The sequence below is a fragment of the Peromyscus californicus genome, unplaced genomic scaffold, assembly GCF_007827085.1.
Source record: "Peromyscus californicus insignis strain IS unplaced genomic scaffold, ASM782708v3 Scaffold_19__1_contigs__length_69161282, whole genome shotgun sequence".
NCBI classification, from domain to species: Eukaryota; Metazoa; Chordata; class Mammalia; order Rodentia; family Cricetidae; genus Peromyscus; species Peromyscus californicus.
Window position 1 is genome coordinate 16,508,874 of NW_026294491.1, and position 26,061 is coordinate 16,534,934.

The following is a 26,061-nucleotide window of genomic DNA, read 5'->3' on the forward strand; positions in this document are numbered from 1 at the left end:
AATACCAGCCAGAAGTTAGGTTTTTCATATGTGGATTAGTACCTCATTCTATACTGGTTGGCCTATGAAGAAACAGATCTTAGAGGGTTAGAGGATACTTGCTCAAGGTCACACATCTCTGTCTGTCTTACTAGTAGGCATGCACTTAACCATTCTGTAATAGTTGGGCACTTCTGCAAGTGCAATGCCACTGTCAGCATAGAAAAATAGCTTAGGCATTAGCAGAATGGAAATATGTAATCTGTGATGACTGATTAGAAGTATCAAAACAAATACCCAATTGAAAATGAAATTTTAAAGTTCATATTGTCCTTTGCCTTGTGTGTGAGGTCCGCCCAGGTGTTCTTAGCCCCTGACCCTGAACTTTGTCCTAATTCACAGCTGCTTTCCTCATAAGCCCTAGAATTCATGCTTGTCTCTTACAGAATGACATGTCTTCTTTGATACTGCATACTTTTAAAAAAAGATAAAAGAAGAAGAAAATATATAAAAGTATATTCTGGCAAGGTAGAAATCAATGCAACTGAAAATAGGACAGGGAAAATGTAAATCAAGCTCATTGATTGTTACAGAGACAGTGTGTGATAGCAACAGTTGCCATTTTTAATGGAAATGCCTCAGGATAAAAGGGTAAATAAAAAGGAGATAAAGGATGTCTTGAAAACAATCACAGTGGTAACCATGAGTAAAAAGTATGATATCCTTTAAATGTTAAAAGAAATTTAAAGAAAGCAAGCAAAGGAGTATATAGGAAGAAACAGAAGCAGAGAAGATATAAAACAATAGACAGATTTGTGAATAAGCAAATAAACCATGAATACCAAGACACTTAATATGCTTAATTCACCTACTGTGAACTTAGTCACTTTTGGCTCTAAAAACACAGTATAGAGATACTTAAAATAGCCATTTAACAGTCTGAAAATAAATGACAGGGAAAAATACACAGAAAGGTAAGAAATAAGAAAGTAGGTGTTTACCATGGTCTCCTATTCCTTGTTCTCCCTCTCTGTTGTTGATCCAGCTGGGATCTCCCGCTCCCCCAAGCTCTCTTTCCCTTGACCCTCGCCTTTCATTACCCCCACTCATGTCCAGGCTGTTCATGTAGATCTCATTCCATTTCTCTGTCATTGGGCGATCCCTGTGTCTTTCTTGGGGTCCTGTTTTCCGGGTAGCCTCCCTGGTGATGTGAGTAGCAGACAGTTCATCCTTGTTTCATGTCTAGTATCCTGCTATGAGTGAGTACATACCATGTTTGTGTGCTAGAGAGGCCCACAGAAATCCACAAAGATACCCACACAACAGACTGCCGGCAATGGTCGAGAGACAGCCCGAACTGACCTACTCTGGTGATGGGATGGCCAAACACCCTAATTGTTGTGCTAGAAACCTCATCCAACTATTGAGGGATCTGGATGCAGAGATCCATGACTAGGCCCTGGGTGGATCTCTGGGAGTCCAATTAACGAGAATGAGGAGGGTTTATATGAGCGAGAATTGTTGAGACCAAGGTTGGATAAAGCACAGGGACAAATAGCCAAATGAATGGAAACACATGAACTATGAACCAATGGCTGAGGGGTCCACACTGGATCAGGCCCTCCGAATGGGTGAGACAGTTGATTGGCTTGATATGTTTGGGAGGCATCCAGGCAGTGGGACCAGATCTTGTGCTCATTGCATGAGTTGGCTGTTTGAAACCTGGGGCCTATGCAGGATTGTTTGGCTCGGCCTGGGAGGAGGGGACTAGACCTACCTGGACTGAGTCTACCAGGTTGACCTCAGTCTGTGGGGAAGGCTTTGCCCTGGAGGAGATGGGAATGGGGGTGGGGGCGTTGGGGGGAAGGTGAGGGGGACGGGAGGGGGGAGAACAAGGGAATCCGTGACCGATATGTAGAACTGAATTGTATTGCAAAATAAATTAAAATAAATTAAAAAAAAAAAAAAAGAAAGTAGGTGTTGCTCTCCTATCAATCAGTTAATAATTCAAGCCAGAAGAACAAAGGACAGTTGTAAATGTTAAGAGCCATAATTCATAACTAATGGAGAGAACAGCATCTCCTAAACCAAATAACCCAAACAGCCACATTTAAAAGCAGTAGCATCTGATGATTCAGGTATGCTATTAGAGAAATACTGTTACTAAATAAGGATTTAAGATAACACTTTTAGTACAAGATAGTTGTAGTGGCTTCAGGTAAGGAAAACATACCAACAATGTGACTTAGAATTCAGAAATGCATCAGTCCACTTGTCTGTACCTGCATCCACCCTTGCATCTTCATACCTTGCTGGTAGAGGATGACACCTTGGGCAGCAGTCACAGAAATACAGTGCCAACTAAGACATTACACACAACACTGGTCACATGCAACAAATAGAACTAGAAATTAAGATTGAAAAATATACTTTTACTTTTGGGAGAAAACAGCAACTTCTGTTAGTCATGCATAGATATAAGAGGAAGAAAAAATTATAGAAATTTTCTGAAAATACAGTGAAAACACTGTAAATCAGAATGCACAGGATATACTTAAAGTACTGACCAAGGAAAGATAATAAGGTATAGATACTTTAAAGAACTTAGGAGTGAAAAAGTGTTTGGCTGTGGATCCCTGCATCTGTTTCCATCAGTTATTGGATGAAGGCTCTCTGATGACAATTGGGGTAGTCCCCAGTCTGATCACAGGAGATGGCTAGTTCAGGCTATACATCCACTATTGCTAGGAGTCTTAGCTAGGGTCATCCTTGTAGATTAGTGGGAGTTTCCCTTGCATCAGGTTTCTACCTAACTCAAAAATGCCCCCTTTCCAGTCATCTCTTTCAGCACTCTCCCCCTCCATCTACCCCCTAACCCAATCCCTCAAGTTCCCATCCCCACCCACCCCCAGCCCACCCAGAGGATCTCTTCTATTTCCCCTTCCCAGTTAAGTGCAGAACACAGAAACTAATGTGATTGGTTACTAGTTAATGGGGTGGACCTGCCTGCCATGCGAAATCCTCACCAGGGATTTCAGAAAAAAATAGAGATGGCTTGGCCGATCCAGCTGGAAACATGTTGTTTAATTAAATACACCAATATTCACCAGCAAAATGTTAATGAAGAGCCCTTATTTAGCAAATACTTTTATCAAGATATACCTAATCTTTTTGTAGGTAAACCTTCAATGTATAGATTTGTGGAACATAGCCCATTTCTATTACTAGAGGGAGAATAATTAGGAATAGAGAGTAGAAAGATCTGAGAGTCGCCATGACGTCTGGGTCCTTTCCGTGTATACTTGTGCTTGCATTTCCTTCTTCCTGTCCATTATTAGTGGAATTTCCTGTGCATTATTTCTGGTCTTCATGAGCCAGACTTGACCATCTAATTTTAAATGTAATGCCCAGTGACTAGGTTTAAAGAGGAACATAAAGTAAGACTTCCCCAGAGTATTGCTTTTTGTTAGTCACTTGCAACTATATTGTGTATTTAACATAAAGCAATGAAAACTACATTTTAATCGTTTTTGAAGGAAATGTAAATTTTGCTAGTATACCTTATTTTTAATATATTTTTAAATTTTCAAACATATAGAAAAGTTGAAATACATGGCCAGCACTGCTTCTTAGTCTGACACACACTAATTTAATGTGTACAAACCTACCCAGTCTTCTATCTTATTTGTAAACATCAGAAAACTTAAGCAGCTCATAAACATGTATGTGATTTACTAATGGTATTTTTTATTTAGAAATTATTTTGAGTTAGCTTAGTTCAGATTTCCAAGTAATTTTTGCAAAGTAATATTTTGAGTGTTTAACTTGAACGAAAGATTAAAAACTAATATAAATATTAAAGTAGCAGTACATTTGCTTCCATTAGTGAAATGAAATGCAGTTCAGAAACTCCTTATATGTATTCTATGTTGAACAAATAAATACATGATGAATAATTAAAATTAAAACTAATTTTCTCAACTGTTGAAATTATGATAGAGGTTATAAGGAAGAATATTGCTGTGTGCTGTTGGATTAGAATTGGAGTGTGAATATAAGTATTGGTGCTTTCATGCATAAATACAGGAATATAGATGTTTATTAGTGGACACACATGCATGGGTTTCTGGCTTTTCCAGCCATTCAGAGGCCCTAGAAATAGTAACATTTTAACAGAGCTGATCACACCTACAAGTTAAGCTCTTAGAGAAGTGATTGATTTCAGAAAAATAGAACATAGGCTAGAATACCTTGTTGATAGAAGAGAGTGAGAATCCATTTCTGCTGCTCTAACAAAGTTCCCGAAGCTGGGTAATTTGTATAATGGAAATGTATCACTCACAATATTAAGGATAGAGTGTACAGTCAAGGTACCAGAAGGCTCCATATCGTTAGAGTTTCTTTATGGTTTAAGATGGTTCTTTGTCACTGCACCCAAAGGTGGTAATGCTATAACCCTACTTGGCAAAAAGTGCAAAGAAAAACTATAGTAAAAATGACAGGTTACAAAAAGTTTTGGTAAGAGTCCACACCCACTCCTGGAAAGACTGTCAAGTGGTATGGCTTCTTTGGAAAAAGTCTTCTAGTTCCTCAGTAAGTTAGAGTTATCATCTGATCTTCCAATTCTTCCCATTTCTAGGGATATGCACAAAAGAATTCAAAGTGTGTACACACCAAACCTTGTACATGAATGTTCATAGCATCAGCATTTGTGATAGGTACAAAGTGGAAAAAGCTGAAATGCCCATCAGCTGCTTAAGATATAAATAAAAGGTGGTCTAGCCATACAGCGGAACCCTGTTCAGCAGTAAAAATAAATTAATGAATAATATAACATAGATGAATCTGGAAAGCAATGTGTTGCTTAAAAGGAGGAGATCATGGAGGACCATGTGCACCATTTACAGGAAATGTGCAGAACAGATCATCTGTAAAGACACATGGCAGAGTACTGGCTGTCTAGTACTGAGAGAATGGGCTATGGGTGTAGGTAAGGATGGTATGATAAGATGTGTGGGTTGGCTGGGCGGTGGTGGTGCACACCTTTAATCCCAGCACTCGGGAGGCAGAGCCAGGCGGATCTCTGTGAGTCCGAGGCCAGCCTGGTCTACAGAGTGAGATCCAGGACAGGCACTAAAACTGCACAGAGAAACCCTGTCTTGAAAAAAGCCCCCTCCCCCTCCCCCCCAAAAAAGATGTGTGGGTTGTTTATACAGGGGTTAAAAAAAGATCTGTTCTTGATTATAGAGATTGATGTACAAATATATAAGGCACTTTAAGCTCACTGAGAAAGCCGTATGTAAATATTCTTAGCATAATCTGCCAATGTTTTTACCCTGCATGTCAATAAATGCTGTTGTTAGGAACTGCTTGTGAAGTATTTTTTAAAGTAGCATTCATGTTTGGATAGACAAAATGTATGAAATCATGCATTTGGTCTGCACTCAATATTACTGATCAACACAGTAGCAGAAAATGTTAGAATCATCTAACATTTAAAATAGTATAGCCGGAATTATTCTTCTTTATTTTGTGTTTTACTTGCTTGCATGCCTGGTGCCCGGTGCCCATGCAGGCTGGAAACAGATCCCCTGGAATTGTACTTCAGATGGTTGTGGAGTACAGATTTGCGTGCTGGGCTCTCTGCAAGAGCAGTGTGCATTCCTAACCACTGGGCCATCACTCCAGCCCCCAGAATTACTCTGAAAGTCATGTCTTAACTGAGGAAGGAGAGCTGGTTACAGACACACACAGACAGAGCTAAGAGTGATTGAGTGGTTAGTGTGTGTGTGTGGGGGGGGTGTTTGCTCACTGCTCTGTCAGTTTTTATAGCAGTCTCTTTTTCTGCCACTTATTTCAAAATCTCATTTAAAGTGATCCATGAAGTACAGAAGGGATGAAGTTAGCTTAATTCTTAACTTCTAAGCAAATAAGAAGCTTCATAAAGGTAGTTAATGTAGTGATTATGTCTAGAATTGGGCCTGTGATGCATATCTTTAAAATCTAGATTCTTAACTTAATAAAAGCTTTATAATGTCCATAGGAAAATATGATTTGATCAGAGATCTCCACATTTTAATTTAGGTAACATCTTTTTCCCACATTTTAATGAAAACAAAGGTTTTCATAAGGTATGTTTCAGTTATTCATCACATTTAACTGAATAAGATAAATAGCAGAAGCTTAAATGGCAAATACATCTACATTTTCTCTTTCTCCTCCAGTCATTCATTGTGTTGTTCTGCTAGAAAAGTGCTAATAGTTTCTCCAATGACAGTGGAGAGATGATTCACAGTTTTAATAACACCAGTCAGCATGGCACTCAGCTTTTGTCTTTAGCCTTGTTTGTTATTTCAGCACTAAAAATTAAATTCAAGTGTCATAGAGAAATGATTACAACAAAATCCTTTGTCGGAGTGAATGAGTAGTCTTTAGTATTATGTGAACATACAGTAGTATAACCTTCATACACTGTTCTTCTGTATGGCATTTCCAAAGTGAAAGAGGAGCAGCATGCTCTGTCGCCTTCCATTGCTCCCTCTTAGACTTTTACGTAAGCATTACCTTCATTTGACTGGACCACTTCATTTGCAGCAATTCTGTGGCACCATCTGAGTTAAAATACCTGTGTCACTTAGGGTAAGTATTGACTGGTCATGTAGGGAAAATGGTCATTTGAGGCTTTTCAGAGAGAACCTAACCAGGCAAACTGATGTTTTACAGCAAGATGGACCATCAATGTGTTACTATAAGTTAGAAATTGGAAAATGGAAATATAGCGATCAGAGGATTGAGCCATCTGTTTTTTAAACTGGTGATATGGCCTTATAAATATCTTTTATTATCATGTGAATTACTTTATGAGCAAAGTAGAATCTTAGATTTAGTACTTACATGATTGAATTCAGAAATACATACACCACTAAAGACTTTGAAAACTGGAAAAATCCATCAGAAACTAATTTTCTATGCATTGTTTTCTGGCAGGTAACAAATCACAAGACAGTGGTATAGCAGAGATGGAAGAACTCCCTGTCCCACATAACATCAAAATAAGTAACATCACATGTGACTCCTTCAAGATCTCATGGGAGATGGACTCGAAGTCAAAGGACCGCATTACACACTATTTCATTGACCTCAACAAGAAAGAGAACAAGAACTCTAATAAATTTAAACACAAGGTAAACCCAATGAACACTTACAGTCATTTCAACATTTTAAGTATGAAGTCATTTTAAAAGAAAATAATTTCAATGACTTATATATATGACATTGAGAAGAACCAAAATTATGTGTGATTTAAAACATTATCCCCATAATAAAATTTTGAAGAAAATGGAATGCCATGCAAGAGGGTAAATCATGACTATATGCAAAGATAAAAATCAACAGTAAACTAACTCATTAAAGGAAATTGATCCTGTGCTATAGTGATAGTTCAAGATATAACCCACTTATAAGTCAGTTATATTAAAATCTATGCAAATAAAGTCAAAACTGGCTTGGAGGGGGCAGTGGAGCTTGGAGGGGACAGGAAGGCTACCCTCTACTCAGAATTCAGTTACTTTATGTAGACAAGAATAGCTAAATTGTTTACCAAGATGTAAAATTCCTTCCATTGAAGCAGAAGAGTGTGCCATAGGCTTTTTTATAGTTTTCCACTGAAGGATACATCCTTCCCCAAGTCAAACTAATTGGCTTATAAAATTGTGGGCATTTGTTTAAATACTTTAGGCCTAAAAAATGCCCTAAAGAGTCAATTTTGGGGTGGGAGGGTGATCAGTTTATTTTGCTTAATAATGAAACTTACTAACCTTCACATGCTGTAGTATGTAACATTTACCTGCTGTCTGTGCTGTCACTCACCCTTTGTGATACAGCTTTTCCTCCAGATGTGACTGTTAGGGATAACAATTACCTGGCTCAAGTGTTTCTCTTATGCTTCATTGCTTTTACTGATGATGAAAACAGACATTAACCTGGTGTTTGAAAAAGATGGGAAAATTCAATGCATCATTTTATTTTTCTGGAAATGTCTTTTACAATTTCACAAACTAAATATAAGTGAGGGCTTTACATATTGTAGAAAGAACATACTAATCATCAGTCATTATTACCAAATTCCAGTTCTTATTATGAGTGTTCCCTTTGCTGGCATTTGCCTTCTTGAAGAATCTTTGATATGCTTAAACATTAAATGATGAATACTTCAAGGCTTGACCTCTACTTCACCCATAAATACCACAACTTTGGAAATGTAATGAGTGTTCAACCAGAAGGTTAACTTATCGATTGCTACTTGAAAAGATCTAAACATTTTCAGACACATGGCACCATACTTTTCTGAAGGTTACCTAATCTGTATGTCAAACAAATTCGTCTGTTTTAATATTTACTTTAAAAGCATTCTCCCCTTTACATATAAAATATTTAGCAATGAACCTCTCTAGTAAGATTATCAAGTCATAAACATCAAGCAAATATATTTTTAACGTAGTAGACTTTAAATCAATTAATCTTGGTTCTTTGATGTCTTTTTTAAAATCTGTTTTGAAGAAGATAGCACGTACAGGGGAAAAGAATATGTTATAAATAATGACAACTAGAATACAAGTCCTTTTCAGTGTTTGGACTGTAGGATGTTAAGTCTGTCTCTTGTTCATCCTGGGCCTTAATTTCCATGTATGGAAAATAAACAGTTTAAACATGATAATTGTTGGGTGTTCTTAAACAGGAGCCCTGCTCTTACCAGGAGTTTAGGTTCCTGTCTATTGTTTGTAGTTGATGAAAGTTATCTTGAATAGCCTTCCTGACTCCCTACCTCTCCCTTCCCTACTTTGTCCTTCCCTTTATTCTTTACTGCCTCATCTTCCTTTTTTCCTTCCTAGGATGTTCCAACAAAATTGGTGGCAAAAGCTGTTCCCTTGCCAATGACTGTTCGTGGACACTGGTTTTTGAGCCCAAGGACTGAGTATACAGTAGCGGTGCAGACTGCCTCAAAACAAGTTGATGGTGATTATGTTGTATCTGAATGGAGTGAAATTATAGAGTTCTGTACAGCAGGTAAGGGAGCGGTGGTTTATATTGATTAATGTTCTTAGAAAGCTCATCAGCAACTTTCTGTACCTACAAGGCGAGTAAGCATTTCATTGGAGGTGTGGTGCTCGGATGGTAAATGGCTCACCTTGCATGCATGTGGACCTGACTTGAATCCCAGAACCCATTTTAAAAAGCCAGGAATTACAGGCACATGCTTGTAATCCCAGCTCTGCCTTAATGGCGAAGGCAGGCAGATCTCTGGGACTCTGTAGACAAGCAGCCTAGCTTCTTGGAAAGCATTAGGTCAATGAAAGACCCTGTCTCAGAAAATAAGGTGGATGACACTTGACACTCGACATGACCTCTGGCCTCCATACTGTGCACATACGTGCACTTAGATACAGAAAAAAAAAAAGTTAGAGAGACGCTGTTTAACATGAAAGAGCCGGTAGAAAAAATTCTAGAAAACGATTCGCTCATCTGTTTCCAGGTTGCTTAGCAACTCCCCCATCTGTGGCAATCTTCAGATAAGACCCAATCCCTTCTACCTGGCCACACACTTGCATTCTTTTAGATGCAGCTCATCATTATCTACTACTCATCCTGGTATCTGTAAAACTCTAAGGGCATGTTAAATGGCTGAAATTCACTTATGCTTTGGTTTTATCTTCGTGCCTCTTTGTTTATTCTATGATGAAACTGCTAAGAATGTTAACACTCTTGACTGCTAAAGATTTCAGTATTTGAGAACAAGGTAAAAAGTTTCTTGCAAGTACCATTTTTTTTTATATTTCTCTATATCTCATAAATTATGAGATCCACCATTTTAATGTATCAAAAAGAAAAATGCCAATTGAAAGATGGCAATGTTTTCTTATTGCATTTATTGTTAATATCATAGATGTTAAAATGTAAATAAATATTTTAGGATAGATTAAGTATAATTTTGGTAGTTTAGTGATCAGCAATGAAAAAGCTAAAGATGCCTATATTGTATTAACAGCAAGCAAAGGGCTCTTCTCTGGAGATAATTTTCTGTTTTTGCTGTACTGTGTTGGAATTACTATCCCTCTCTGGAGTCCACCTCACATTTAGTCCTTTTCCTGAATCCTTTTTTTACTTATTTTTGTAGCCCCAGGGAGGTTTAATTTAAGTCAGACATATGGACATGTTTTCTTTTGATGGTGTGCTGTTGGTTGAGTATCTACAACCCCAAAATCTAAATTAGAACGCTCTGAAATCTGAACCTTTTAAAATATGTATATATGAGTGCTTGCAGAAATGTCTGTGCTTTGGGGGTGGGAGGCAGAAGGGGCATCAGGTCCCCTGTAACTGGTTGTGAGCACCGTGTGGTGCTCATATATGGGTGCTGGGGATTGAACCAGGTTCTCTGAAATAGCAGCAAGTACTCTTGACTGCCCTTCCATCTCTTCAGCCCCTGAAATCTGAAACTTTTGAGCACTGATAGAGGTACCCAGAATATTTTAAACATTAGAGCAGTTTTGATTTTTGAGATAAAAAACCATTAAAGTATATGCAAATATTCTACAGTCCCCAAACTCAGTATCTGAAGCACTTCTGGTCTCAAGCATTGCTGGTAGGTAGGTAAGTGGAACCCCACCTGAAATACATTTTTCTGTGTAACTACAACAAACAGTGTCCTGGTACTTTTCCACTCAAGGGAGCTATAAAATTCACCTGCTCCAACTTTATACCAAAGAAAGGTCTGAAATACTATGACTTCATTGGCATAAAGAAGACCTTTGGTAGTTCCAACATGCGTGTACATGCATGCACACACACACACACACACACACACACACACACACACACACACACACACACACGCGCGCGCTCTGATGCACAAGCTGTCATGTGAATGGATTTTTTACTTCTGGTTATAAAAGGAAGTAAAAGCATGTTTTCATAGAGTAATCTCTATTGCTTTCTCATTTTTCCCTCATCTCCTAACATTTGTGGGGAGTTACGAGGTAAATGACAAGTGCCAGCTTTTAACTGTTCTACAATATTTCTCTATAAATTACTTTACCCTTCTTTATTTTCATAGTTAAGAGATAAAGAGAACTTGCTTTTCAGGTTTATCAACTGATCCAGGACCATTTCATCTAAGTTTTATCTATGCCTTTGAGTCTGAATTTTGAAAAAGATGTTTTTTTAAAAAAAAATTATCTTTAATACTGTAGACCTAGGCACTGTGCAAGGTATTGGAAATAGAATAGATTGGACTCCCACAGGCAGTCAGTTTCTAGTCTGTAACAACCCAATACCATAAAAAATGTTCTAATTGTCTATGTTTCTCTTCCTTAGCCTTCTCTTTCTTTAGATTCAAAGAAAATCATATAGTTTTTATTTTTTAGCCTCACCATCTCATTGTGCATGCACTTTATACATCACATGCCTTCAAATAAATCAGTGTTAGTGGCACCAGTTTAACTAGGTTGGGCTATTACCTTTATATACCACATCTTTTTCCTTAATTTTTGATGCACAAGTTTGACATTCATTCTCAATTTTCAAAACAAAAATTGATCAGAAATATCTAAATACTTTGAGAGCTATATTGTACCTGGAGACCATCAAGTAGGATCCAGAGAGGTCTGAAAGTTGATGGCTGTGAGAATCCCTGCACTTGGGCCAGTTATGATTTCTGAGTCAGTAAAAGGGCTGGATCTATCTTGTCAACCTCAGGTTTAGAAACAAATTGAGCAAACTAGTTCTGCTTTCCTGCTGTGCTGTCCCTTCAGAATGGGAGGTTCCTTGACTCACTGCATCAGCTGATGGGTAGTGGTGCTGGTAGTTAGTGGTGCTGGTGGGCAGGGTGCTGGTGGGTAGAGGTGCTGGTAGGTAGCAGTGCTGGTGGGTAGAGGTGCTGGTGGATAGAGGTGCTGGTGGGTAGAGGTGCTGATGGGTAGCGGTGCTGATGGGTAGCGGTGCTGGTGGGTAGAGGTGCTGGTGGGTAGAGGTGCTGGTGGGTAGAGGTGCTGGTGGGTAGGGGTGCTGGTGGGTAGAGGTGCTGGTGGGTAGGAGTGCTGGTGGGTAGGGGTGCTGGTGGGCAAGGGTGCTGGTGGATAGGGGTGCTGATGGATAGCTGTGCAGGTGGGTAGAGGTGCTGGTGGATAGGGGTGCTGATGGGTAGCTGTGCTGGTGGGAAGCAGTGCTGGTGGGAAACAGTGCTGATGAGTGCTGCTTGCTTGGCTGTTGAGTGTGGCTGCTTCAGGATCTTTAATTTGAAAGATTAAAAGTACAAGAATATTCTAAGAAATAACCATGAACCATAACAAAATTATTTATGTAGAAATAAAAATAAGCCAAAGAAAGGCAACAAATCTTTTCTTTATAACTTCCTATTTAAAATGTTGGATTCCCTAAAGATTTATTTTAATAATCTCTGATTTATAAAGCATGTAGCTGGCACTTCTGGTACTTAATAATAGACTTTTCAATTTTTCAGATTACTCAAAAGTTCATCTAACACAGCTGCTGGAGAAGGCTGACGTGATTGCAGGACGCATGCTTAAGTTCTCTGTTTTCTACCGGAACCAGCACAAAGAGTATTTTGACTATGTTAGGTAAGAACCACTATTATTATGTGTTTGGGTATCTTCACTGCATGTATGTCTGTATACCACATTCTTGCAGAGGCTAGAGAGGGTGTTGGGCCGCTTATAACTGGAGTTACAGGTGGTTGTGAGTCATCCAACCTGAATCTCTGGGATTGCAGCAAGTGTTCTAATCTGTTGAGCCATCTCTCTAGCCCCGAGAGACAAAGGCTTTTAAAATGACATGTTACAGTAGTTCTAAACTTGTGCACACAACCCAGATTGTGTTTTGTTTTGTTCTGTTTTAAAACCTGAGCGGGGGCATGGCGGCTAACACTTACAGTACTAGCATTTGGGCAGGAGGGTCACCCTGAGTTCTAGCTCAGCTTAGACTACAGCCCAGAGACCTGTATCAAAAGAAACACAAAATAAATAAGAACCTTAATCACTTTAGAGTTATAAAGGATTATTGACTTGAAAGGACTTTATGAAAATAATAAGGAAATTTTGGTGGTTTTTTTTATTTTTGCATACTTTTCTAATTTCTCTGAAATCAAAGTCATGTTTCCAAATGAGCTCCAAGCTGTGGCAAATGCAAAAGGAGTCATGGAGAAAGAAATGTGTTTAGCATGTATGTTCGAGATGAAGTATACATTAGTCACTTTTTTCACCACTGAGGTCATGTACCTGAGGAGAAGCAACCTGTGAGGAGTGTTTTTGCCCTACTGCTGTCCAGGAAGACATGGTGACGGGCAGCTCAGTGCTGCTTAAAGCACCATACAGCTTGGATATCTAGGCTGTCCCCTCAGGGCCCACCCCAGTGACTCCTTCCACCAGCAAGGCACTACCTACTAAAGGGTCTACCACTTGTTCCAACAGCGCCACCAGCTGGAGCCCCAATGTACAAGCACAGGAGCCTGGAGGGCTGGTTTGTATCTGAACGAAAGCTTTGTGTGCCATGTGTTTGTATGTATTTTGATGACAGGCGAACATGTCTGCTTGTGTTTGAATATCTTACAAATTCAAATTTCAGTCTGTTGTTTTCCAACTGGCCTAAAGTCTATATAATTTCTGCTGGATGCCATTCACCTAATTTAAACTAAATGACAAGTTATTGTGCTTATCAGCTGTTAATTCAGAATGGCTAGTATATTCAGCAAGAAAAGTTTTTATATTTTTAAGCATAAAATTTGAAAACCAAAGAAATTTCCATGATTGCTGCTGCCTCCAATAAGAAACACATCAACAGAATACTGTTAGATCTTTGCTGTAGGTTCAGGTTCCTGGGATCCTGCCAATGACTGCTAAGTGTGGCCACTGGAGGTCAGTATTTCTCCAGGATTTTCTCATTCTTCATGGGAAGAGCCTTTCCATAACTGTAACATTTGCTTAATTTGTTCTCAGAAATGTTTCCAAAACTACAAAAAGTTCCATCAGAGCACCTTGGTTTGGATAGAGTAATTGTACACATTACATGATTTAATTCCAACCCACCAGCATGGAAGATGTTTGTACCAACAACAAAGTTCACTTTTGTTTTAATTCCAAAAATAAGAGCAGTAAACCCCACGTAAATTGTATCTTGAAGCATTACATACAAATACAGTTACTAAGGCATAGGTAGAGGTCAGCAGTTTTAAAAGCTTCATTTCAATAAACAAAAAAAGCCCTTTCTCAGCGGGAGGTGGAGCTCTGGCAGAGTGCTTGCCTGACATGCAGTGGTCTAGGTTCAAACCCCAAGACCACAAATAACAACAATACTTCAATCCCCTGTGCAGTGAACTTTAGTGAGGGCATTTACTTCCATGGATCTTGATTTGCATTTTAATTAGTAAACTGTGATCAAGATCCATTTCCTTGATTAGGATCCCTTTAAAATGTTATCTTCAGAAGGCTTGATTGGCTATGAAGGATCTTACAATTACCTGATAGTCTTTACAGATCATTACAACTGAAGAAGTTGTAGATGAATTCTGACTCAACCCATGAGGGCTGGACTTATTTTGGTCTCTTCTAAAAGTAACACTGAAATGAGCATGCCCTTACCTTGAATGACAGCCTTACCCTTGTTCGTGTTCACTAGTTAGCTTGGGTGTTTCTCTACCTGATTACATTGGCAGACAGTGTAGGGAGGGATTCCTGCACTTTTGCTGCCAAACCATCTGTCCTCATAGCTGCTGTTCTGTCACTGAGAGGAGGACACATTTCAAAGCTTCAAGTTCGGCTTATGCTTCCTACCTTTGTTAGTCCATAGAACTGTCCTCATAGGTTTATGTAGGATACATAAGTACCTGGGGTCTATGTATGAGGGTGAAACAAGGGTTAGCAATTTTGATGAGGCAAAATGAAATATATAAAGGCCTTTCTATTTCTCCTCCCAATTATAATTTAAAACCCTGAAATTTTTGTATAAAATACAAGACTATGAAGGAAAAGTAGAAAGTAGAAATTAGCTCAACTAAAAACCCTGACAAAAATACAGGGTAAGTTCTCTGTTTTGCTGGACTGTGTGCTAGAGAAACTGGCAACCTAGAAATGCCGATGGCACAGATCACAAGCACAGAAAGCCTGGTCCCTTTACCTAAAGAACCAGGAAAAAAATGCTGCAAATGCTAAAACACTGGACAGTAAACCAATGTGGGTTTCAGCCCAAACCATGGTGGGTGTGTGGGAATCACAGTCACGTGCCACCAGCAAAGGCCAGGGGTGCCTTGTCACCCTGGTAATTAGGCTCTACCTCATCTCCTGCTAGAGTGCTACCAAGAATGCCGAGTTACTGACTCAAGAGCCTGGACTTCCTACCATGAGGCTAGGGAGTGAGGCTTACAGTTCTGTTACTGAAGACAACAGGAGAGCAATGATGGTCTGTCCCAGCTAGATTGTGTGGGCTGAGTCCAGTGGGAACTTGAATTCCCACCTTAACGTTACTGGATACCTAAAGAAGAATTTAGATATCCATCCTTATCTAATAATAATAATAATAAAACCCTCACTAGTATATAGTCAAAGGGGCCTAATGAAATATTAGATTTAATCAGACCCACAGTCTCACAGTAGCCCAGATTTCCAGACAATTCACTCATCATATCAAGAATCAGTAAACATAGAGTCTGGATAAGGAAGGAATATCAAAGACCAACACTAAAATAGATAACAGATCTAGGAATTGATTAGGCACCATAGAAAATACACATAGAAAACTGTTTTGATAAGCAACTGGAAACAAAAATAAAATGCACAAAGCAACATGAGACATGAAGAAGAAATGCTTTTAGAGCTGACTAAACACAGCATATGAGGCAAAATAACAGTAGAAATAGACAATAGCAATGGATGGGCTGAAGCAAGATAAGAAGAAAGAGAAATACCAATAAACTGGAAGAGCAAATAGAAACTATCCAAACTGAGAAACACATGAAAATAAAAATTGTCACAATACCATGAATATGTGGGACCACAGAACCTAAAGTTCACATTGTCAGAGATCCAGAAAGGACAAGAGGGTGGGGCTGAGACTCAGAGCTGGAATTTTTCCAAATTTAGCAAACAGCATATGCCTATGAATTTTAGCTGAGAAACCCCCAAATGGTATAAGTTCTGAAGAAATTTATGCCAAGGCACATCGGAAATCCCTGAAAACTGAATGAAAAAAAAAATAATAATTTCAGGTAGTAAGAAAGTAAGTTGGAGAAAATACAATCTTTGCTCCTGGACAGCCCACTGTCATGTGGCCTTCCTGTGACCTGGTGTTTTCTTGAAGCTACATTTTTCATAAGCTCCATTGGCTAGTTGTCAGGTGGTGAATTCACAGGCCTGTTGCTCTTCCTGTTCCCTGGCATCCTCTTTGTCTCACAGCCTCTGAGAAGCCTGGTGCTGGTGAAAACCTTTCTTACCAAAGTACTAGCTTGGACTTTGTATTCTTAAATATGCTGCTAGACACCCAGCAAGCAAAAGGAGAACTGGATTCTGGAGAGAACTCAATGAGATTTCTATTTACAAACATGTAAGCAGAGTTGACCTACTAAGAAGACACTGAAAAATATCAAGATGCAGTTTTACTCTTCCTGAGAATAGAAGGGAATCCAGAGGCAGCCAGAAGCAGTAGACAGAAGTCAGTCTTGCTGGAGCCAGAGTCCTGACACATGAGGAAGTCAGGAAGACACCCGAGGCTCACCTTCTCTGTGACCTAGGTGTGCTGGTGCCTCACACTGCTAGGACTTCAAAGAGAGGGAAGTGTAAAGGAACTGGATCATAGTCTCAGGCCACATAGAGGGCAAGAGAGGGGGACAGTGGATTTAGGGCCAAATGAGACTAGCTGGTGCCGTCAAACAAGCTACAAGAGGTAACCTGAGAAGCAACCTGTGTTTGGTTTAAAATGGCCCAAACAAAAGGCACAAAGCACTTCCTCCTGGTCTAGGTGGAGAGCACCAGTGCTTACTTCTAACTACTTTTAAAATAATAACAACTCCAACTCTATAGGCTCCCAAGGCAGAAAGAGAGATGAAGCGTGAAAGTCTGTCTTTTGTGTCTCCACTCTACTCTCAATTTGAAAACATGTTGGGATTCCTTCCGGGGCTTTGGCTGTACATCATATCTAAAAGGGTTAGGTTCTCTTTTCACATTAATAAAGAAGTTTTACAAATTTACATTTAAAATACACACCCTAACAGTTTTTTTTTAACTGCCTGTCTTCTGTAGTGTGAATGTACCATCACTTGACCTGTGGGTCTTCTGTGACCAGCAGTCTATAATGAACATTCTTCTGTTATGACAGTTGACATACACTGTATGATAATAACCAGGGCAGTAGAAATCCTGTCTTCAGCCAGGTGTGGTGTCATACCAGCACTTGGAATGCTGAGTTGGGAAATTCTGAGTTTGAGGCCACCTGGGACATCAAAGTGAGACCTTGTCTCAAAAAGTAATCTGCCTCTTCAAAAAAAAAAAAATTAATCCCATTTTGTTCACTTCTGAAACTACTATGATGTAAATATTTGCTTAACCATACAGATATCTCCTAAATCTTATAGGCTTTTTTGTTCTATTCTTTGTTGGTTAAAAGACCTACTAGGTTCAGAAATTCTACCCTCATGTGTCTTGGTAGCTTGCCATGGTATTTATTTCATTGATTTAGTATTTTGAACCAATGTTTCTGATTGGTTCTATTTTAATGATTTTTATATCCTTGGAAAAATCTGTTATGCCCTGAAATTTTTTCCTTGTATTTTTATCTGGATTCTCATGAGTTTCTTTGGAATCCTCATTTTGAATTGTTTTTCAAGCATTTCGTATATTATAGATTGTTTTCCTTTGGAATTGTTCTATTTCATTTTTCTTGGTCTGTGCATCTGGTAAAATGTAAAATTCGATGAAATATCTTCTGTAAGAACCTTTTTTCATTCAATGACATATCTTTCAGATGGCATATGGAATTTGAGTTAGGCTAGGTGCTTTTGAGCTTGATCACAGAAGCGAAGTGTAGTCTCTGACTGGTCTTGCAGTGATGTCCCTGCTATCACTGGTCTAGACTGCTGTGGTTCATAAGGAGTTGTGTGACTCCACAGACAGTGTCCTCAGACTCCACAGTCTGGCACTGATGGTACTGGAACCTGTGGAGAGGTCAGTTGCAAGGTGCCTCAGAAGCACAGGAGACTCCAAGAGTTGTCATGGCAGCTGCTATCTTCAAACCACAGAATCCGAAGGAAACCTTCCTGAGGTCTCTGAGGATGAACGTGAGAGATGCCTGGGTCCATGGCAGCAGCAACTCAGTTCTGGAGTCACCAGACAGAGTGGACCTTCCTTAGTAGACAGCACACATTTGAACCAAGTTCTACTTAGCAGTGTTCATATTTTCAATACTTTCAGTAGTTTTCTTTTTAGTAAAGTCACTTATGAAACCTATTAAGTACAAACGGAGCTAGCTTCACCTGTAAGATTTCTAATTGTAGTTCAATTTTTTAGTCTGGGAAATTTATTTTATTGTTAAAGATCTCCAAGACTTGTAGACCATCTTATCTTAGGTCCTAGGCCATGATAAGTACTGTCAAACGGTATTTTTCCCTTGGTCTGGAGATAGCCTGGCCATCCAAGCCTTTAACAGTGGGTAGTGATTTTTGTGCTATTCAGATCTGTAAATCAGTAAATTTACCACCATTGTACTGAGCAATGTCCATTTCCTTTCGCTCGCAGAGAACACCATGGAGATGCTATGCAGCCTTCTGTAAAGGATAACAGTGGCAGCCATGGTTCACCCATCAGTGGAAAATTAGAAGGCATCTTCTTCAGCTGCAGCACTGAGTTCAATACAGGGAAGCCACCCCAGGATTCACCGTATGGAAGATACAGGTTTGAGATTGCAGCAGAAAAACTTTTCAACCCCAATACTAACTTATACTTTGGGGACTTCTACTGTATGTACACTGCTTATCATTATGTGATTCTTGTCATTGCCCCTGTGGGATCACCAGGAGATGAATTCTGTAAGCAGCGCCTTCCTCAACTAAATTCCAAGGATAATAAGTTTCTGACCTGTACAGAAGAAGATGGGGTGCTGGTGTACCACCACGCCCAGGATGTCATTTTAGAAGTCATTTACACTGACCCTGTGGCTCTTTCTCTGGGCACCGTGGCAGAAATCACTGGTCATCAGCTCATGAGTTTGTCTACTGCAAATGCAAAGAAAGACCCCAGCTGCAAAACCTGTAACATCAGTGTCGGACGTTAACGCCACTTTCGTACTCTCCCTCCCCCGTCTTCCCATAGGAGCACTGCCCTCTGTTGTCCATTTTCATCATCAGATGTTCCCACTGAAGCATGCATATGCCGCTGTCACCAAAAGCAAACTACCATTCAGAGCCTTCCCGTGTCTCCTCTTGCCCACCCTGTCCACCACTTCCAGTGATGTCCCCAAGTTGTCCTGACACTTTGTTTGCCTAGATGCTGCAATGCTTTTATGTTTTCTTTATGCCAAACATAACAAGACAGTTATATAGACCGCTTTAGCAAAGTACAAAATAATGGCTTCTAAATGGTGTTTAAATATGCATCCATTTTAATCTACTGAATAAATATTGGGATAACGCCAAACCGCATGAAAGGGTGTAATTGCAGCATGAGTTAAATCTTAAAGCCTAGAATCGTCAGCACTTCCACCTTGTTGTTTGACAGTGTTATTTATGTTATTTATATTAGCTAACAGGAAACAGTTACTGTGCTTCAACATAATAAATATAATAGAAAAATATTTTATTTGTATGTTGTATAAAATATTTACAATCATATAGAATATAGTTACATTTTAATAGCAATTGTATACATCTCACGAAACCATTTCCCTTATCAAAGATGTAATTTGTAAACCTTAAATAGTTGTGTATCTGTCCTGTTACAAGTAGATGACTTCAATTAAACAAATTTATGAAGGCCATTATTCTGATTCATAAGATTTAAAACATCAGGTGAACACAGAGAAAACAATATGCCTCTAATATAGTCTGCTTCTGGAATCAGTATTTTTTTCTGCCCAAGCAATATGAAAATCTGAGTTTCTTCAACACCATGCTTAAAAATTACAGAAAACAGAAATAGGAACAAAGTTGAAAATGAGAAAATGTCTGTTACTTGATTTTACAAAACCAAAACCAATAAATGTGTTTTAAATGAATGAAGAAAAAGCAAGATACACTAAATAAAGTAAATAAAAGGTGTCTTGGTGATTTCCAAGCTTTTTACCCTGTGCAGAAGAATGCAACTCACAAGAAAGCTGTTTCACTTTATAAAGAACAGACCTTGGAACATTAAGAAAGATGCAGATACCCAATGGGAAAATAGTTATATCATCTTAGTGTAGGAAACAAGAAAATTAGCAATAATACTATGGTCACATTAGGTTATTATACTGCAGACACACCTATCCAAAATACCTATTTTAAATTTTTAATATTTTATTTTAATATAAACATTTGTCAGTTATAGACAAAGATAATTCACAAAGTACATGCCATCCAAATGAACTTTGGTAACCAGAAATGTAAGTTTTCAAATAACAGATAAAATAATGCACTATTTTCATGTAGAAATAAGAAATTAGTGACACAGTCGAGTGCATTTTTGGGTGTTTAGAACGCCTACAGACTTACAGGACCAGGCAGTGGATGTTGTCTCCCTTAAACTACCTTCTTACCAGCTGTCTTCCCCTGGATGAAGAGCAGAAGCTTCCCTTGTCTCACAATTAACTCAAACCTTGCTCTTTTCCATACATCAATGAAGTCAATCTTCGGGCACTGATAAACCTTCCCTAGCAGGTAGTCTGCCTATGTGTTATTTTAGGTTTGACAAGGTATTAGTGTTTTGGTTTGTTTTTTTTAACAATTACATTTGACTATGGATTTCAGTTTGGTGTGGAGTAGGCTGAATGTTTTTGCTGATCCCAATATTACCTGTTATTTCCCTATTGAAATCCCTTCTCGTGTATAATTACACTATCTCTTCCTTTGTAAAAACAGCTAATACTATCTCTAAAGTGCTTCGGTTTCAGTACATCAAAACTACTTAGCAAGAACAGTAGAGGAAAATAAACTTGACTTTATCTTGGGTGGAAGTGATCAGAGCCAAACCTCAAATAGTTTTGGCCACATCCTGCTTGCTGATGAGGACCTCTAATAGTCTCAGTTTGGCTTTTATGTGCTTGTATTCATAGTACTCGTCTGCCATTGGCATCCTGTCTTCCTTCTGGGGACTTCTGCAGAAAAGAAGATACAATCTATTAGTAGATACATGAGCCAGGTCATTAAAGTCCTCTTACAACTGACAGGATGGGGTGGGTGGGTGTGTGTGTGTGTGTGTGTGTGCGCGCGCGCGCACGCACACGCCTTCTTTACATTCCTTCAGCCTCAGTCTCTGCTCCATGTCTCTAAGTACCAGTGCCCTTTGCCAACGTTTGCAAACGTGAGGCCCCATGCTCAAGCACAGAACGACGGTGCAGATGAAAAGATGGGAAGAAAAAGCACAGGCTAGAGCCTCCCTCGGGGCATCCCTTTTCTACTCCTCCTCTTACTTGCCAGAGTTCCATGCCTGTACAGAATGCTCAGCCCTTACAGTGAAAACTTAAAAAACAGCATCCTGAAAATACTGCAGATGCTGGATTACACAAGTAATCCATAAACCTATAGTGACAAAAACTTTCCAGGGCCTGTCTTATAAGCTTGGAAAGTTTTCAAGTTTTCTTGTAGTTAAACCTGTTTCTACTGATGTGGAGTAGAACTTCTGAGCTTCTCCTTGACAGAAGTAATCTGTGAATCTAAATAGTCTAAATTGGGGCCAGTGGAACGGACCAGTGGGTAGAGGTGCCTGCTGCCAAACCTGATGACCTGAGTTCGATCCTTAGGACCCACGTGGTGGGAGGAGAGAGCCAACCCCAAGTCGTCCTCTGGCCTCCATACATATGAAGACATACACAGTTTAAATTGCAATAGTTCTCTTTCTGCACACTAATTCAAAGAGTGGGCATGTGCCAATGCATAGACTGGTACATGCACAGTCTACTGTGTGCCCTTGTTCTGTTACCATGAATGGTTACAGTGTTTCTAAATGTATACAGAATCCATTCACATGGTCATTTTTAGTTTTATAGATGGCTAAGTCTTAGCAGTAACAGTCTTAAGGAGAAAAGATTAAAGTCTATTTCTTTGCCATTCAACTGTTTGAGTTTAGCTTTAATAAATGAGCATTTTCTTATTAGATAATGTATCACCACAAGAGGGCAGATTACTTCACATAGAGCAAGCAAGCATGGACGGACATATCTAAAGTAAGTTAGGGATTGTAAGTGCAGTAAAACAAGCTGTTCCTTGAGTGCAGTAAGTCATGAATAAGTTGCAGTCATGGTCTTCTGCATACTCATTCTTAAATATACTGATGCATAGATTTTTATATACACATAATCAATGACTATTACCAAGAACAGACAGAACAATTAAGCAAGCACCATGTTGCCAAAAGGCATGCCAAATATGACTGATAGATCCTATAGGCAGGATTGCCAGCACACTGGAACGTCTCATACTCTAATGTAGACTTCTGTGTTCAAATGGGTAAACATGTAATTTCTTCAAGGAACTCAAAGTATGTTCAATGAAAAGACTGTATATGTGCCTGAAACGTAAGTAACTTATTTTTTATGCAATGACTATTGAGATTTGAAATCCTGAAACCAACTCAAATATTTCACTGGATGAAAAATTCCACCTGAATAATTTTTTATTCTTTTCAAGACAGGGTTTCTCTGTGTAGCTTTGGTGCCTGTCCTGGATCTCACTCTGTAGACCAGGCTGGACTCGAATTCACAGAGATCGGCCTGGCTCTCTGCCTCCCAGAGTGCTGGCATTAAAGGTATGCACCACCACCACCCCGCCCAAACTGAATAATTTTAAAGAGGAACTTTAATGTAAATCAGGTATGTACTCAAAGCACCTAGTCAGTCAATTCTTTGCTGAGCTACAAATTTCTCACCTAGTAAGCCCATTAGGATAGCCCTGGAAAACAGAAAAGCTGTCATGGGCGATGACTGGAGCAAGCTAAGCTTGAATGTCTCAAAGTGCTTTAGCATAGTACCACCCCCTCACAGCAGCTTGTGGGCTGAGAGGAAATGGCAGCAAGGCACAAAAGAAAGGCAGTTGGGAAAGCATGCCCAAGCCAGTGTGTTAGTAGGAAGAACCTCCCAGCTCATCTCTGCCACTTGGAAGCTCTGTGACTTGGGGAAAGTTATATGCCTGTAAGAACGTCCAACCTTTTGACATTACACAGGCTTGTCATAAAATTACGTAATTTTATTGTTTTTTGTTGGAACATTTGCATTGCAATCTTCTGGAAGTTGGGGCAGGTTGGGGACACTCGGGGGGGGGGGGGGTTGTTTAAGACTAAAGTCCCATGTCACAGTCATAGCTTTCTAACTTATCCCAGGAGACAAAGCATTTCAGCTTACTGGTGTAAACAGAGATTGAGGACAGCTAAGTAATTTGTCCCTTCTCCAAAAGACACTAACATTCATTACCTGATTACATATACAATTTTGTTGGTAACACACTAAAAAGTACAGGAAATTAATGAGTGTATAGTAACAGCTGGGTTGAGATGGAAAAACATAGGACAGATGGTCCAACTAAATATTTTAGGGAGAGAAAAATAGCTATGAACTTTTGAGTAAACCCTGAAATAAAACAAACAGAGATGGGTGGTGAAGTTTAGGGGCAATATTTAAAGGAAACCATTCATGTAATAGGTACAGAATAACTTATGGAACTAAGAATCTAAGAACAGTGGCTGGAAATCAAGTAAATGTTTAAGCTTAGATAAAATTTCAGCAGTTTAGACGAAATTCAAATAGAAAGCATTTTCAGAGTTCAATTTTCATTTTGTAAAGACTGATGTTAATACCCAGGAGCTATTAACATAAACATCCCATAAAACATCCCTCACAATGTTACCACAGGGTCCTGCACTGGAGAAAACACAGTCTTCAGCTAGGATTGACATCTTATCACTGTTCCTACAAAAGCAGAGTTCATTCTGAACTATGGTTCTTTAGGAAATATTAGCATTAAAAATGCCCTCTCTGCTCACACTTACCTTCCCGTCTGTTTAAAAAATTGCTCTTCGAATTCTCTCAGGGCTTTCCGTAGCCTCTTCTTGTCAGCCCTCGTTTCTCGGAGATGGTCAAGAAGGACTGGCCTGCATCAATGAAACACATTTGCCATTAGTGAGCACTGGCCTGAATGAATGATCACGACTGAATTATATCAGGTCGGCAAAATGGGCACATTAGGACCGAACAGTGGTTATGGAAGGATGTCCTGAGTCAGTGTGGCCCACACTGTAAATGTGGCCTGTGTAGGAACAGCACATAAGCCTAGTGTTCCCTGACATTAACAGTGTCATGGACACAGAGAAAGGCAGTGTACCCCATCTGCTGTGACAAATGGTGACAGTTACGGTGGTATAACAAGATGACAGGACAGAGCAGACATCTAAGGAACACACACCAATGTCTGTTGACAAAGTAAAGAGACACAAGAGGGAAAAGATTGTGTCCTTAGAGAGTGGGGAGAAGGACAAAACCCTTAGGAATGCAACTGAACCAGGGGAGGGCTGACATCCCACTGCAGTCTACTTCGTGGTAGAATTTATCCATCCTTTTCAGAGGACTGAACACTGAAGTTATAAACAGACATTTTCTATAAGTCAAGTCTGTCAATTTCAAAAATGCCCCACCTGCCAAAGTTTAGGAATGACTTCCTTACAACTACCACTCAAAGGCTGCAGAGAATGAGAGAAGGAAGGAAGATTATGTTCTGTTTGCCCAGCAAGCTAAAAACTGCTTACTGTCCTCGGTTTTACCACATCTCCATTTGGGACACACACTAAGCAGACCATATAATGCATGTTAAAGAAGACCTCAGAGTGTGGGCTGTTCCATACAAACCAAAAAGGCCACATGATCCAAAGATATGCCAACTACTAAATAAATAACAGTAATGGAAGTCCAGACAGCTCTTAACGGAGAGTCATGAGGAGACAAAAGACCCACTCACTGACTGGTGGCCAAGGTTATTCCCCATCTGGAACACTATGTCATCTGAATGTAATAAAGACAAGAAAAGAAAGGCTCTGGCCACTGGTGACCCACTAAGGATCTTCCTCCTTTGGGTCCAGTAGTCAAAGACTAGCTCTCCTTTGACACTACTAAGGGTTAAAAAGGTCACTAGTGCCAGGATACACCTGAAAAGGAGGATCAAAGTAATTGCACATCAATACTTATGGCATATGTAGGGCTTTACTCTGGCTCTCCATGGCTTTTTCTTCCATATTTTCCAGTTAAGCCATTTTCAGGTCGATTCTCTGCTGGAGAGCATATTTTAGGCTCTGAACAGATGCTGAGTTTTTAATGTGCAGGTAAGGGACCCAAGCAAGGAGTTTTTGAGAGCCCACATTTGGGCTGCTCACTCACATGGTGGCCTCGTGTAAGTTGGACATGGAGAGAGCTGGTTGCTTCCCTTCTTTCTTTTCATCTGGTAGCAGGGTCCTCATAGGCTCTGTCTCAGAGTAGGTGAGGTGATCACCAACAGGAAGACGGGACACTGGATCTGGTAAAGAAGTTTGTTGGCTTCTCTGTGGACAGTCTTCATCAGAGTCCTCTTCCTCCTGCTTGTCGCAAGCAGAATCAAATAGTCACAGAGGGCTAGATGTCTCTCGAGCATTTCAGAGGACTGCCAGAACATACAAACCAGTAGACAGACACCTGGCCCGTATGGCTTCTGAGAACTGGAGTGGAAACTACCAAGAGCCCTTGCTCAGTTTCATTAAAAGTCTGTGGAGCAAAGAGGTATCCATGCTGAGCTACAGTGCTTCCCAAGTTTATCTATCCTCACTGGGTCAAGGAAGACAGATAGGCATTCAGGATATGGCCCAGGTTACACTGTATGGT

The 26,061-nt window shown here is 39.6% G+C and overlaps 2 protein-coding genes across 8 annotated transcripts in view; one reads left to right on the forward strand and one right to left on the reverse strand.

The window, feature by feature from the left end:
- The window catches only part of Phyhipl (phytanoyl-CoA 2-hydroxylase interacting protein like), a 40,878-nt gene extending 20,591 nt beyond the window's left edge, over positions 1 to 20,287 (forward strand). For both annotated transcript variants that reach the window (XM_052744745.1, XM_052744744.1), the window contains exons 2-5: positions 6,967 to 7,163; positions 8,871 to 9,045; positions 12,494 to 12,611; positions 18,771 to 20,287. In XM_052744745.1, coding sequence (XP_052600705.1) covers positions 6,999 to 7,163; positions 8,871 to 9,045; positions 12,494 to 12,611; positions 18,771 to 19,305 — 993 coding nt within the window. In that variant the 5' untranslated portion in view covers positions 6,967 to 6,998 and the 3' untranslated portion in view covers positions 19,306 to 20,287. The remainder of the gene's footprint in view (positions 1 to 6,966; positions 7,164 to 8,870; positions 9,046 to 12,493; positions 12,612 to 18,770) is intronic.
- Positions 19,806 to 26,061, reverse strand: part of Fam13c (family with sequence similarity 13 member C) — a 112,047-nt gene continuing 105,791 nt past the window's right edge. For 4 of the 6 annotated variants that reach the window (XM_052744742.1, XM_052744737.1, XM_052744743.1 and 1 more), the window contains 3 exons: positions 25,585 to 25,781; positions 24,207 to 24,308; positions 19,806 to 21,321 (listed from right to left, as the gene is read on the reverse strand). In XM_052744742.1, the coding sequence (XP_052600702.1) occupies positions 21,198 to 21,321; positions 24,207 to 24,308; positions 25,585 to 25,781 (423 nt within the window). In that variant the 3' untranslated portion in view covers positions 19,806 to 21,197. The remainder of the gene's footprint in view (positions 21,322 to 24,206; positions 24,309 to 25,584; positions 25,782 to 26,061) is intronic. The other 2 variants (XM_052744738.1, XM_052744740.1) reach the window with 1 other exon arrangement.